Source organism: Hylobates moloch, unplaced genomic scaffold, assembly GCF_009828535.3.
Source record: "Hylobates moloch isolate HMO894 unplaced genomic scaffold, HMol_V3 SCAFFOLD_15, whole genome shotgun sequence".
NCBI lineage: Eukaryota > Metazoa > Chordata > Mammalia > Primates > Hylobatidae > Hylobates > Hylobates moloch.
This window is the reverse complement of record NW_026652290.1, coordinates 7,132,032-7,147,208: the sequence shown is the minus strand read 5'-3', so window position 1 is coordinate 7,147,208 and position 15,177 is coordinate 7,132,032. Positions and strand designations below refer to the sequence as shown.

The 15,177-nt window shown below is 54.8% G+C and overlaps 1 protein-coding gene across 4 annotated transcripts in view; it reads left to right on the top strand.

Moving 5' to 3' along the window:
- The window catches only part of SLC38A10 (solute carrier family 38 member 10), a 49,987-nt gene that overhangs the window by 22,022 nt on the left and 12,788 nt on the right, over positions 1 to 15,177 (top strand). For all 4 annotated transcript variants that reach the window (XM_032179015.2, XM_032179014.2, XM_058428280.1 and 1 more), the window contains 3 exons: positions 1,111 to 1,222; positions 2,711 to 2,817; positions 12,934 to 13,090. In XM_032179015.2, coding sequence (XP_032034906.1) covers positions 1,111 to 1,222; positions 2,711 to 2,817; positions 12,934 to 13,090 — 376 coding nt within the window. The remainder of the gene's footprint in view (positions 1 to 1,110; positions 1,223 to 2,710; positions 2,818 to 12,933; positions 13,091 to 15,177) is intronic.

Genomic DNA, 15,177 nt, shown 5'->3' with positions numbered 1-15,177 from the left:
CATGCTAAAGTCCCCTCTCCCCTTCTCTGGGTCTATGTCATAGGTAAATTTCTAGGACCAGGACTCTTGTGTGATGGACCTAACCCCCCACCTCCGTGGCCTGTATACAAATTACCGCCCTGAAGCTGATAGGAAATTCTGGCTCCATCTTCTACAGTCCATCCTACGTAAAAGTCCATTCTGAAAATGGGATGCTTCAAAACTAGTTCTAGAAAGTTCTGTGGTTGTTTCCTAGCCCAGGGATAGTCATCATGGCCAGCCTGTCCTGCGTGTTAACTCATTTGGTCCTTACCAGGGCTGGATGAGGAGATGCTTCTGTTGACAGATGAGGAAACTGAGGCACTGAGGTTAAGTCACTTGCCTAGGGGCACACAGCTGGGGCTGGTGAGTGGCAGAGCAAGGATTTGAGCCAGGTGGTCTGGCTCCTGTGTCCTGTACTAGAGACCACAGCTGGGGGCCCTGGGGCAGGTGGGGTCTGAGGCCAGCTGTCCTTGGCTCTGCCGCCTCCTCCGGAATGAATGGCCCCAGCATCCCGGTGCAGATCAGTAGAGGCCTGGCTGCACCCTGGAGCCAAAACAGGCACTTGAAATTAGGTGACGCCTCATCGTGCCCTTCTCTCTTCTTCCTGGACTTTGAAATTGCTCACTGCTTGTTGCACATCTGCTGGAAATAACACGGCCACGTGTGTGCGTGTGTGTGTGTGTGGGCCAGGAGAGGCCTGGGGCATTTGGCAGGAGCAGCACTGTGCAGCCTTTATTCTGCTCTCCATACTTCCTGGCACTTAAAAAACTCTCTCGTGGTATTGCTCTAAAAGCAAAAAGGAAAACGGAAGGACTGGATACTCACATTTCAAAAGGAGGTTGTAAAGTTTACAGTCTGTGCCTGGGGTGAGAAGCCCTCGTGCCTTCCTGGCACGTTGCAGGTTCCCGTTCAAGTTGCTCAGCCAGATCTGATTGTGCTGGTCAGGCTCACCTGCCAGGTGAGTGCGCGGCCGGCCTCTCGTGGAGATGTGCCTGGTGAGCCTGGCAGAGCCCTTTCCGGCTTTGCTTTCTAGGAGAGTGGTGGAGGAAATCAGTCATTTCAAAACCTTTTTGTTTTTCTTTTGTACAGCAAAAAGATGGCACCTTTGCAGCAGGGGGCTACATGCCCCCTCTCCGGTTTAAAGCACTTACCCTCTCTGTGGTGTTTGGAACCATGGTCGGTGGCATCCTTATCCCCAACGGTAAGGCGGGAGGGCTGCCCTAGTGCCGGGGAGTGGGACCCAGGGGCTTCGGCATCAACCAAGACCTACACAGTTACGAGTCGTCTTCTCTGGTCTCTTAAAGTCTAGAGACTTCGTCATTTTTTCTCTGGCCCACAGAGAAAGGCAGGGGATAAAATCTGGCAACTTGAGCCGGGCACGGTGGCTCACACCTGTAATCCCAGCACTTTGGGAGGTTGAGGTGGGCGGATCACCTGAGGTTGGGAGTTCAAGACCAGCCTGTCCAACATGGAGAAACCCTGTCTCTACTAAAAATACAAAATTAGCAGGGCGTCGTGGTGCATGCCTGTAATCCCAGCTACTCGGGAGGCTGAGGCAAAAGAATCACTTGAACCCGGGAGGAGGAGGTTGCAGTGAGCCGGATCGCGCCATTGCACTCCAGGCTGGGCAACGAGAGAGAAACTCCGTCTCAAAAAAAAAAAAAAAAAAAAAAAAATCTGGCAGCTTGCCGGGTGCGGTGGCTCACGCCTGTAATCCCAGCACTTTGAGAGGCCGAGGCGGGCAGATTACGAGGTCAGGAGATCAAGACCATCCTGGCTAACACGGTGAAACCCCGTCTCTACTAAAAATACAAAAAAATTAGCTGGGCGTGGTGGTGGGTGCCTGTAGTCCCAGCTACTCTGGAAGCTGAGGCAGGAGAATGGTGTGAACCCAGGAGGCGGAGCTTGCAGTGAGCTGAGATTGCTCCACTGCACTCCAGCCAAAAAAAAAAAAAAAAAAGAAAAAAGGAGAAATCTGGCAGCTTGATGGAACAGCAGGCACCCATTGACACCTGGTTAGAGAGAGACTGCAGTGCTGGGACACAGGCTCGATTTGTAGAACCAACTATTCTAGAACAGCGCATGCTGTCCTGTTGATGCTTTTGACTTCTGATTTTGTTGACACATTACCAAGGGAAGCGTTGAAGGCCCTGAAGGTATTTATGTTATCCAAATGCATCCACTTCCTAGCAGACAAGACAGAGCTCATTATCACCAGATCCACAGGGGAACGCGCACGCACTCTCCCCAGGGAACAGCCCTAGAGGTGATCTGTCTGGGCTCCTGGCAGAGGCTGCAGCCTGGCAGCACCCGCCGGGCCCTGGCTTCTACACCTGCCCTAGGATAGGTCCTGCCTACCTAGGGCCACTCATGGAGCAGTAGGCAGGAGAGGGCGCGGGAGCCGTGCCGTGCAGAGCCAGCATCTGGTTTCGGCAGGAAGTCCCTAGTGTCTGACTCTTTAAAGATGAACCATCAGAGAATTCACCCTGGGGCCCAAATGCACTGTTGGAGGAATCAGCCGCGGTTGTCAGGCTTTCTGGGCACAGAGGGCGTCTCTGCTCCCGGCTCACGCCTAGACAGCCTTTCCTTCAATGCTGGCTTGCTCACCTGTGTGCAGGGCAAAAGCTCAGATCCCCTCCTGGCCAGAGCCCTTCCCCCCTCATCCCTTCCTGTCACTTCTCTTTCCTAGTGGAGACCATCCTGGGCCTTACGGGTGCGACCATGGGAAGCCTCATCTGCTTCATCTGCCCGGCGCTGATCTACAAGAAAATCCACAAGAACGCACTCTCCTCCCAGGTGTGTGCCGCTCGTAGGGTGGCCTGGACGAGGGCTGATTGGTCTGGGCTGGGGAGAAGTGGAGGCGGAAGGAAGCCCCTGGTTCAGCGTTTTCAGATGGGTTCTGTCAAGAAACTTAAAACCCACAAAAGGGACTTGGTCCAGTCAGCCCAGGGAACCCTGGGTTCACCAGGACGCACAGTCTTTGCCCAGCAGGGCCACACCAAGCTGCTCAAGCTGTGCATCGGGTTTTCCTGAGAGCCGACTTAGCTGAGTCGTAAGCGCTTTCCCCAGGGTGTTTCTGCGGTGACTGATTGCCCATGGACCTGCTGCCAACTCTGAGTCCCCTCTCCAGCTGCCCACCCCTGAGGCCACCACCCACCGTTGTTCCTGGTGCGACCCTCGTGCGGAGACGTGCGTGCGTGTGGGTTTTTCTTCAATTGTAACACAGCTTCCTGCTGCTTTTGCTCAAAATCCTGTGCAGGTCAGGTTGCTCCACAGCCATGGGCACAGAGCTGCCTGGCTATTTTTAGCCACTTCATGGGTTCCGTGGCAGGAAAATTCCATAATCCCAGTCTCTGAAGGACTCGCCTCCCCAGTCTTGCTATTGTAGACAGAATTGCGATGAATATTTGTGTTCATGAGCACGTCGACGTATTTGAGCACGCGTCTGTAGGAAGCCTTCTAGAAATGGAATCCTGTGTCAGGGGTGTGAGCATTTGTAAATGTGGTGGCTCTACCCAAAGTGCCTGCAGCGTCACTCCCAGCCAGGCTCAAGGCCTCTGTCCCTGCACCCAGGACCTTCCAGGCTTCATCATTCTTGGCCTCTCTGGCGGGAACTTGAGTGTCTTTTCATGGGTTTAGAAGCCACTTGCGTTTCTTTTTCTGTGAACTGCCTGTGTTCTTTTCTCACTTTTTATGGAGTTGTTGAGCTTTTTCTTACTGGTATATATTGATAATTTTTTTTTCTTTTGAGACAGAGTTTCACTCTTGTTGCCCCAGCTGGAGTGCAGTGGCGCAATCTCAGCTCACTGCAACCTCTGCCTCCCCGGTTCAAGTGATTCTCCTGTCTCAGCCTCCCGAGTAGCTGGGATTACAGGCATGCGCCACCACGCCCGGCTAATTTTGTATTTTTAGTGAGACCGGGTTTCTCTGTGTTGGTCACGCTGGTCTTGAACTCTTGACCTCAGGTGATCCACCCGCCTCCACCTCCCAAAGTGCTGGGATTACAGGTGTGAGCCAACGCGCTCGGCCTCAACCTGATAAGTTTCTACAAAGTGAACCACGTGGAACCACCATCCAGAGCAGACATAGGACATCCCAGCACCCCAGAGCTCCCCATGGGTGCCTCACTGTCATCCACCCCCACCCCAGAGGTCACTGCCCATCTGTCCTCCAGCATTCTAGAATGATCTTGCCTGTCTTCAAGTTGCGGTAAATAGATTCTTACAGTGTACATTAGAATACACATCCACGTGTGTCAGCCACTTCTTCAGCATCTCGGCTCACTGCAACTTCTGCCTCCTGGGTTCAAGCAATTCTGCCTCAGCCTCCTGAGTAGCTGGGATTCCAGGTGTGTGCCACCACGCCCAGCTAATTTTTGTACTTTTAGTAGAGATGGGGTTTTACCAGGCTGGTCTCAAACTCCTGACCTCAAATGATCCACCTGCCTCAGCCTCTCAAAGTTCTGGGATTACAGATATGAGCCACTGTGCCCAGCCCCTTATTGATTTTTTAATCATCTTGTTTATGAGTTGTGAGAAAGGTATGATAATTCCTACTGTAATTGCAGATTTGTTAATTTTTCCTTTTAGTTCCGTTTAGTTCCTTTTAGTTTCACTTTTTGCTTTTTAGTTTGAAGCCATATTATTAGGAGCAGACAGATTTAAGTTGGTTATATCTCCTTGTTGAATTGTCTTTTATCTTGTTAAATACTCCTTTTTATCGTTGGAAATACTTTTCTCCTTAAAGTTGGCTTTGTAGCTAACTTAGTTCTGCTTTGGGTTTGTATTTGCACAGGATAGCTTGTTTCATGCCTTTTCTTTTGATTTCTGTAGTCCATTATATTCATGGTATGTCTCTTATAACAGCACACAGTTGGCTTTTGTCTTGTTATTATTCAGTCTGTGAATGGGAATATTTAAGACTATTTACGGTTAATATAATAACTGATTTTTTGGGGGAAAACTTTCAACTTATGTCCTATTATTTGTCTCATATGTCCTTTTTCTGTTTTTGCTTTTTCTTTCTTTGGATCAATCAAACATTTTAAATATTTACTCTTCTTTTAGCTTGTTGGTACATTTCTATTCTTCTAACGATTATACTAGGCAGTTGATATCAACCCTTATTTAAAACTCCACAAGACATTGTTATTACTGTTTCAGATAGTAATTATTGAGCCAGGCGTGGTGGCTCATGCCTGTAATCCCGGCACTTTGGGAGGCTGAGGCAAGAGAATCACTTGAACCCGGGAGGTGGAGGTTGCAGTGAGCCAACATAGCACCATTGCACTCCAGCCTGGGCAACAGAGCAAGAGACTCTGTCTCAAAAAAAAAAAGAAAAAGAAAAAAGTATTGATATTGATTCTTTGTGGCTTCTTGTTTTTTTGTCATGGGGTCTTGTTTTCTAGTGTGCCTGGTATTTTGCAGATGTTGTGTTTGAGAAATGGTAGAAGTTCTGGGTGACACTGTCATTCATCCATCATACAGGGGATAGCCAGAAGGCCTGTGTCCCATTGAGGCAAATGTGTTTCCAGTTGGCCTTGTTCCTAGGGTACAGCCCTTCTGGGGTCTCAGCTGGGCAGTGACACCCTCAGATGGTGAATCTCCTGCTTGGCGTTCATCTTCTGCTTGGCGTTCATCTTCTTGCTGGCTCCTCTCTGCATAGCTGGTAGCTGGCAAGTGCTTTGGGGGAGATTTTTGCACACAGAATGTGGAGTGGCGACCTTCTCCGAGGTTTCTTTCTCTCCCTCGAGCTCTGGCTGCTGGGGCGCCCTCATTCTTGCTTCTCGGTGCCCAGCCCTGTGAGTGTGCCCAGGCTCTAGGCTGTTGTGCTCTCTTGTCCTGTCTGCTTAGTCCCAGTGATTGATGAGTCTCCAAGGGCAACAGGCTTGACCTCTCTGTGACTAAGGGCTTTTCTCTGTCCTCTGGGATCCGGACCTCTCAAGTCTGAGCTGACAGTTGTTTACCAGTGTCTTTGGTCGGGTGTTTTTATTGTTTTTATCCAGCTTTTACCATTGTTTTAAATGGGAAGACCAGTTTGATACCAGCTATTATGCCATAGCTTGATGAGGAAGTTTCTTGGTGAGTTTTAGGAGCTTCAGATGGCATGAGAGGCTCAGCCTCTGCCCATCAGATGGCACATGTCCTACTATGCCAGGTCCCATGTTTTAGTCCACTGGGCTTTCTTAGAAAAAAACATCTGTTCTGTGAGTTAGCAGGAGAAGGAAGGAAAGAAAGAAGGAAGGGAGGGAGGGAGGAAGGGAGGGAGGGAGGAAGGAAAGAGTCATAGTTAGAATTTCCACACTCCAGTACTATTTTAAAATAATTCCTCCCTCATTTTTTCTAGTACTTTAATGACTTCATTTTTTTAATTTAAATCTTTGATCCACCTGTATTTTATTTTGGTGTAAGAAACAAAGTATGTATCCTGAGTTTATTTCTTGATGGTTCCTTAGTCATCAGACATGATTTATTGAATAATCCATCACTGATGGGAAATGTTAGTGCTATTGTAGATTAAATTCTTATATGTATTCAAGCCTAACTTGGGACCTGTGTTTTACTTTATTGGCTGGTCTGTCCTTCCGTACTGTGTTAGTTGTGTGTTAGTTGCGTGTTAGTTGCCACACCCTGGTAACACTCACCGAGTTGTGACTTGTTGCTCTTGGAACACTTTAATTCTCATCTTGCCTCTTGGCTGTTAATAATACATTTTCTGCATAGTCTTCTCTGTATGAATGTTGGAATCAGCCCATCTGACTCTGACAAAAAATTAGTCCTGCTTTTTATTTTTTGGTCTAACTGGGCTTATTGAAACTATAGATTAACTTGGGAATTGCTGTCTTTACACTGTAGCTGATGTGCAGATGTCCTTGCGAACTCTCCTGTTCAGCAGGAGGGCACTGCATTCGGCTTATCCAGACCTCACTGTAGGTCTTTCGTCCCCGTCTGTTTCCCAGGCTGCTGTTGGCTGCACTGCATGCTATCCTGGGATCTCTTTTCCGCTGGATTTTCTAAGTGGCTGTTTGTGTAAAGGGAAGCTAGAGATTTCATAGGTGACATTTTCACCCGTTCACCTTACTGTACTCCTGCTGGATCTCTTGGCTTTTCACCTGCAGCTAATGATGATGTCGCCTCCCTCTTTCCAATTGCTGCAGCGCTTCCTCCTCTCTTGCCCGTGTGTGGCGTCACACACCTGTGGCCACGGCGCTGCTGGTGTGAGTGGCTGGCGCGTCACTGACCCTGGGATGGCTTCTAGTGTTTACCTGTTAGCCCAGTGTCGGCTTTTGACCTGATGTGTAGACACACACAGAATCGGGTGAAACAAGCATCTCTCTGTGCCTGCTTTGCCACGTCTTTTAGAAGCTAGAAAGCACATTGAATCACATTTACCGCAGTTTGGCTGTGTGTGGAGGAGACGGAGAGGTTTCTTTCTCCCTCTGACTTGGGTCTGGTGTGTCCTGTTCCCAGAGCTCCTGCGACTCTGCAGTAGGTCGTGCGGCCAAGCGTACCACTGTGTGCCATCCGCTCAGCATGCCGTTTCCTTAGGTATGGAGATGGCAGCACCACAATGCCATACCCTGGGCCTGTGGCACAACATCTTGGTGTGGCCACTGTCTGTCCCAGGGGCTCTGGCCGAGCCCACGGAGGGGCACAGGCCTGGGTCTGCGCCTTGGCCTGTCTGAGCACTCTCGGCGATGTGGTGCCTGTACCCAGCCCAGGGACCTCAGGAAGAGCCACAACTGGTGATATACTGGGGTGGACAGGGAAGTGGGGACACCTGTGTGGTGGGTGAATCAAGGCTGTGCTGGAGAATGACGTGAAAGAGAAGGAATGTTCCAGCTCGTCCTCAGAAGGTCACCCAGGGGACAGGAAAATAGGTCGGCCCTGAGGGAATCGAAAAGATACATCTGCCACCACGTCTTTTGTTCTTTTTTTATTTTTTGAGACAGAGTCTCGCTCTGTCGCCCAGGCTGGAGTGCAGTGGTGTGATCTCAGCTCACTGCAAGCTCCGCCTCCCGGGTTCAAGTGATTCTCCAGCCTCAGCCTCCCGAGTAGCTGGGATTACAGGCGTGCGCCACCACACCCGGCTAATTTTTGTATTTTTGGTAGAGACAGGGTTTCACCATGTTGGCCAGGCTGGTCTTGAACACTCCTGACCTCAGGTAATCCACTCACCTCGGCCTCCCAAAGTGCTGGGATTATAGGTGTGAGCCACCACGCCCGCCCTCTTTGGTTCTTTATTTTGAAAGTCAGAAAGTTGAGGGTCTCTCCAATCCTGAGTGAGGCTGGGGCTTTGGTCCTGCTGCCCTGGAACCATGAGGGAGTGGAGCAGCAGGTGGCTTAGAAGGTGCCTGAGGGCCACTGAGAGGACAGATCCTTGGGGCACGGGAGGCTGTCTCACAGGTGCACCCAGAGGGCAGTAGTACCTGAAAGGCCTGAAAGCCGGCCCCTGCTCTTGGAAGATGTAATGAAATGCCCACTGTGACTCTCAGACACGAGCCACCAGCGGGGCATCTGCCTGTAACCAGAGAGGACCCCCCAAGGCCTGCTGAGGCTCGGGGCCTTGCTGGGTGGTCCCTGGATGCTAACTGGGCTGCCCTGAGACTCAAATCGAGGTGCGTGGCGCAGAGCAGCCAGAGCCCCCACCTCCAGCTGTGCTTTTTTATGACTGAAGTGCAGAGTGTGGACTTGTGCACTTTCTACATGTGAGGAGTGAAAAGTGAGTGTTTTCTCCCCTGCCCCTGGTGCTTCTCTCTGCATTTGAGTCAGCGATGCCTTGTGTGTCTGGAGGCCCTGATCACTTCTCCAGGGGAGGGTGCTACGATCCGGGCAGTGCGTGGCCCCTGGTCAGGCCCCTGGATTTTCCAAGCTCAGCTGAGATGTCCGGAGTGGGCTTGCATTCCTCCTGCTGGCCGGCTCTGCGGCTGTGTTGATCTGATCGCTGCCAAAAGGAAAGTCACGGGGTGCTCTGAAATCAGGTGTCTGGCACGCTGGTCCGTTGAATGACCGCGTCCTCAAAGGAAGTTCTTAGGCTGTGCAGGAAGCTGTGCTGGAAGGTGCAGGGCTGGAGGCTGGGCTGGGGCTCCGTAGGCTTCCCCCTGCCACTGAGGCTGGGCAGCCGCTGTGCTCCCCACAGGCCCCCCAAGTTCCCAGCCATCCCGTCTCTGCAGAACTCCACTTATGCCCTTATTCGGGATTCCGAGGGAACTACTGACCGTTCCCTTGTCTACGTCACACGTCCCGTGGTTGGATTCCCACACTCGAGTGGCAGGACAAGCACGGGGGAGCCTGGCACCCACCCTGTCCTCGGGGACTGCGGCGCCCACTCCGTCGTGTCTGGCCCAGTCCCCGGCAGAGTTCTCACAGCTGCCTTGGGGACTTCAGTGGATCTTGTGCTGCTTCCAAATGCCCAGCCCACCTGCAGCACCCGATGCTGCTGCCGGAGCGGTGTTCCCACCCTGGCTCTGGCACAGAAGTGAAAGGCACTCACACGCACTCCTGGCATGTGCAGCCACAGACTGGGATTTGGTCACTGCACACGCTGCCCCCTCATGGATGAGGCATGGATCCAAGGCGCTATCACAAGTGCCCCCGCAGCCTCCTCGTTTCCACGGGTCCCCTCAAGCTGGGCAGTGCTGGTGTCTCTGCCAGGGTGTGTCTTAGAGGAAAGGCCGGGCATGTGGACTGTGGCATTGTCGGTCGGGCCAGCGGCTGCTAGTGCTCAAGGCAGTGGTCACTGGCAAGTGCCCCACAGAGCCTGACAGCCTGAAAGTCAGCGAGCCAGGATGAGGGGTCTCAGCAAAGAGGGGATGGAGCCTTCCAGCCAGCAAGGGTGCGCCCAGGGCGTCACCATCTCAGTGTTCAGGGCTGCTCTGCTGCCTTCATGCCGGGGGCTTGTCCCGAGTGGCGTTTCGCCGGCAGTAATGTGCTGCCTGGTGCATTGTGGGGGCCCAGGGACGGCTCTCCTGATGGGGACGCCTTGGGGTGGGAGGTGGCAGCAGGTGTGTACGTGGCAGTGGGCAGGGCTGGTTCTGCTTCCTGGACCCGCGTGTCTGGAATTGTCCCGCCCTTGTCCCAGCCCAGACTCCACGCAGGCTCCCTGTGTACGGTGACCTCAAGCCTCCACTTCTCCACAGTGTGTTTCGAGATGTTCTTGGACTTGGGGCTGAGTTCGGTCCCCAGGTGCTGCCCTGGGAGGTGGCAGGTGGTGGGGGTCCCTGTGCGGCTGTTCGGGAGCCCCCCTCCCCTGCCGATCAGCTTCGCACTCAGGGCACTCTGAGGGGCCTCGGTCGAGCATGTTCTCCTCCCTGCGCTTGTGTCCTTTCCAAGGCTCGTCGGCCCTGGGTCTTCCTGGAAAGCTTGCTGTCTCCCAGCATGGAGCGAGTTCATGGTTTTGATTTTGCATGTGATTTTTAAGCTCAGAAAGTTGGGGGTTGAAATAAATCATTATAGTCATGGAGATGTTTCTTTGGCCCATCAGTCTCCGTGGATGTTTTAGATGAGGTCCCCGTTAAAAATAACCTGACATAAAATGACCAACCAATGTCTTTATCTTTGGGTCTAAAGCATTTGAGGCCTGGAGGAGCTGGGTCTTGCTGTGCTCCTTGGTGGATGGCAAACTCTGGGCTCCTGGGATTCCCACCTGGGGAGTCTTCTGTCCTGACCAGCCGGTGGCAAAGGTGCTTTCCCTTCCCATTTAGGTATCACCAAGATCCTGTAATCACCGTGTTGGTGTTATGGGAAGTCCAAGTAGGGAGATAAATTTTATTTTGTAGCTTCTCTGCAAGGTCATTTCTGTCATCAGCTGGAGAAACGTGAGATGCACTCAGCATGTGCCCAGTTAGAGAAATCCACCCGGGATGAGGCGAGGGTGTGCTGCCTTACAGGGCAGGTTCCCACACTGAGAGGAGCTTCCCAGGGCTTCCAGACAACAGTCTCCTGTCCAGGCACCTTCCTGGTGGGTTGGGTTAAATTTCCATCCAGACCTTTTACCCCAGGTGGCCCGAGCCTGGTCTCTGCCCTGTGCTGGCTGGCAGAGGCCTCGATGGGAGGGCAGGGCCCTGAAGATGGAGGTCCAGGGGCAGCTGTGGTGTAGGAGGGGTCACAAGGGCTGTAACAGGTCCCCAACGCCTGTCTCTGATGGCCTTTCCTTCTGGCATCAGGCCTCTAAGCCGTGGCCATCCATGTCACCCACCAACCGGGCAGGCCGTTCCACACCTGCTACCTACACAGATCGGACAGCCTCGGGAGATTTCAGGTTTCTTCCTCTTTTTATTATCTTAAGACTGCTTCGGTCACCTTCCGGACACCACCACTGCCCTGGGACTCTTCCCTTCACCGCAAGGAAGATGTAACGTGGCTGAAGGGGCATCTACAAATGGAGGAGAACATTTGGGGCTAGGGCGGGACAGAGCTCTGTGGGCCGTCGAGCCTGCAGGCCCTGCCCGGACCTCCGGAACATACATCAGACGGTGTCCCCACGTGCACCTGGGGTAGGCCTGCTGTCGCCGCTTGCTCTGGCCAGCTGTGGTTACTGCCAGAGGGGCCTTGGGCTCCCTGGGCATCCTACAAGCCCCAAGGCACACTGCGGCCAGGCTCCCTTCAGCGGAGCCCACTGACCCCAGAGCCTCAGCAGCACCTGGCGTCCGGAGATGCCGACACCAGCCCAGTGTTTCCGGGTGGCAGAGAAGGAAGTAGAGGAAGCGGGCTCTCTGCTAGGTTGTCTTTTTCAGCCGCCACCAGCTTCGGAGAGCGCGGGTCCTTCCCTCTTCTCTAATTGTGTTGGACCAGGGAGGTCTCACCAGTTCTTCTGAACTGATTTTCTTTAAGAATCAACATAACTTTCAGAAAAGGATTTTGAGTTCTGGCTCTGAGACCACAGAGGGAATGGCGCAGCCCCTTGGCTCTACAGAAAGCCGCCTTGCCAGCGCACCCAGGCTCTGCCCAACCAGGAGTTAGCGCTTCCCTGGGGAGAGCAGCTTGCGCTGGGCCAGGCCAGGCAGAAACCAGCACCCACGGCCGTGGCCCCGTGAATGATTGGGGAGGAGCGGGCCCAGTGTGTTCACTAACATAGCAGGGGTGGCGGGAGCCCGGCCACGCAGTGTAGAGTTTGTCAGAGTCACCGAGGCAGCACATGTGATGCTTATGATTGGCCGGGGAGCGGGGGAAGGAGGGAGGACTAGGTCACACAGGGAGAGCCTTCGGCAAAAAGAGTGCCTGGAGGTCAGCTCACAGGGTGACCCCAATGGGCACCACACCACAGCTAAGGAGAGGCAAAGGCCATTTCTGTCCCCCGTGCCCATGCATGGTGCCAGCTGTGATGACTTTGGGGCAAGTCCTTCATGACCACGGGCCTGCATCTGCTGCACAGGGCCAGCCTTGCGGGTTGTGCAGCAGCACTCGCTTTGCGGACAAATGGACGGGGACACTCAAGTCTGCCTGGAGGTTCCTGTTCCTCTCCCAGGCAGGTTGGGCAGTGCTCAGCCTCTGCTCCCCTAAGGCTTGTCATGTACCTGCAGCTTCTGGAAGCTGCTGTCCCTCCCGCTCCGTCCTGAATGGCTGGCATAGCTCTGACAGGGTTGGCCCATGACCCCAGCTGGTGTGGAGGGCATGTCAGCCACAGGCTGGATGCCAGGAGTCCTGCCATGCTCTGACAGTGGCGCATCAGGGCTCGGCCGTCTCCCAGCGGTCAGGAGCTTCACTGGCAGGCGGGCCCATGTCTCCCTGGGAGTGGCCACCTTTCCTCAGGCAGGGCCGACTGCACGCCTGTCCCGCCCTCAGGGGACTTTGTCGTGTCCACTCTCCTCGTGCCTCACCCCGTCCCTGAGCCTCTCTGCCAGGCCAGTTTTATACCCTGGGCAGGGGCGGGGGCCAGCTGTGACTCTCGGCCCCGGGGTGTTTGTCTCCTCAGGTGGTGCTGTGGGTCGGCCTGGGCGTCCTGGTGGTGAGCACTAGCACCACACTGTCTGTGAGCGAGGAGGTCCCCGAGGACTTGCCAGAGGAAGCCCCCGGCGGCCGGCTTGGAGAGGCCGAGGGTTTGATGAAGGCGGAGGCAGCGCGGCTCTCAGGTATGCCCACCCCGGCTCTCTGAGCCTTCTCAGGGCAAGTGCCCACTGGGCGTCTCCTGGGTCTGGTCCACGGATTGTGCCTATCTGCTCAGTGGCCTCTGTCCTGTGTGGGTGCAGCCAGCAGGGTGGAGCCACCAGCCTCCCCTGTGAAGATGCTCTGTGCACCATGGCTGGCCGTGGCATGGCTGCCTGTATGCAGGGAACATGGGACAGGAGTGGCCACCTGTATGCAGGGAACGTGGGACAGGAGTGGCTGCCTGTATGCAGGGAACGTGGGACAGGAGTGGCCGTTGGCCTGGATGCCTGCCACTTGGTGGGCTAGGCGGGGGGTGTACGTTTGCTGAGTGTTGCTCATGTGCTGTTCATTTAGCACATACTATTCATTTGAGGATGTAAGTTTCTCCAGTTTTCTCCTGGACAGGGTCGGCGATCAGGCCTCAGTGTGGTTTGCTGCTTCAGGTTATTTATTATTTGTTCACCAGGACCGCAGGTGGAGTTAGGACGTGAGCCCTCAGGCAGCTAGCTGCAGGCCGCTTCGGGAGGGGCCCCGCAGCGCCCTGTAACCTCGACCCTCCGTCTGTAGCAGAGTCCCGGCCGCGGCGCCCCGTAACCCTAACGCCTCCGTCTGTGGCACAGCCCGGGGGTGCAGAGATGCATGTTTCCTGAGTGTGGCTTTCCAGGTGCAGCCACAGCTCCGTGGCCTGGGTGGCTACTGCCTCCCTGACCCTCCCAGGCCTAGAGAGGGAGTCCCACACAGGGCGGCCCTGCAGACAGCGGACCTCCCCAGGCCCAGCCCTCCCACAAGCTCTGAGTGGCACCAGGCAGGGGTGGGCAGGTAGGTGCTGTCCACGATGACCTTCACGCTGGGGTCTTCTGCCCCTGACGACAGCTGGGTGTATGCATCCACACTGCCCGTGTGCCCACCACATCCAACACACCCCTCTGCAGAGGCCCCGGCTCAGTCAGATTCGCTGGGCGTCATCTGCACACCACCCGAGAAGCCCGAAGCCCGGGTGAGCAGTGCCGGCTGTGGCTGGGGGTCTCAGGCCGCCGTGGAGGTGCTAGCCAATGACTTCCACCTCCGGGAGGGGCCTCCACTTCTGTAACGGACAGGAGGAGAGGTCCGTCGAAGGGAGCCCCTGGCGTCAGCTGAGCGCATGGGGGCACCTTCCCAGCCGTGACCCTGGGGCTTGTTGTCATCTCTGTTGTGAGCTCCGCACTCCTGTGCCTGGAAAGCTCCTTCCCAGCGTTGTCACCTCATACAAACTGCCCCGAGGGACACCCCCCGAGGGTCTCCCTGGATCCGCTGTGCTCAGATTTGCCAAGGATGACTGTTCCTGGATGGCGAAGGTGGGCAGGGGAGCCGTGCCTTCTGGGTTCCCTGCAGCTGGCGGGGCTGTGCTTGGGGACAGTAGGGGTCACCAGAGAAGGAAAATGGGAATGTTCCAAAGCAGCCGGTGGAGCTGCATTGGATTTGGTAATTCGGACTGGAAAAAAGTCCACCTGGAGAGGGAGGTGGGTGTTTTGCACCCACCTCAGCTGGTGCCCCAGGCTCAGTCCTGCCTCAGCAGTGCCACTTATTGCTGTCCAGGCCTCTGGGCTAGACTGGGCGCTGACATGGGAGCTGTCAGTGGGATTGTGGTAGCCTGGGAGCTGGAGTCCAGTGTGCTAGGACCCTGGCCCTGGGCAGTGAGGGGTGTCGCCCTCGTCCAGCAGGCTGCCGGGGAGTGGACTTCTCAGTGCCAGCCAGCAGGAGGCTCCCTGTCCCCTCAGCACTGCGCCGCCTCTGCCTGCGGCTGGTGCAAGCAGCTGTATCCTGTCATGAGGCTTGCGCGGGCCGCGGGCCTCCAGCTCACCTGGTGCCCTCCGAGGCCACATCTGGTTTCTATTTCTTCCATGAGGCTGTAACAAAACACATGGCCCCTCTCAGAACCACATGCTGCTTGTTTTTAGCGTGTCTCCGATTTTGCAGCCCCCGGCTCCCCCGTGATAGATGGGCTGCCTGGCTGAGGCTGAGCTGGGGTCGAGGGTCCTTCACCCATGCGCACTCCCTGTCAGATGGCTGAGCGGAGTTTTATTGGTCTCTT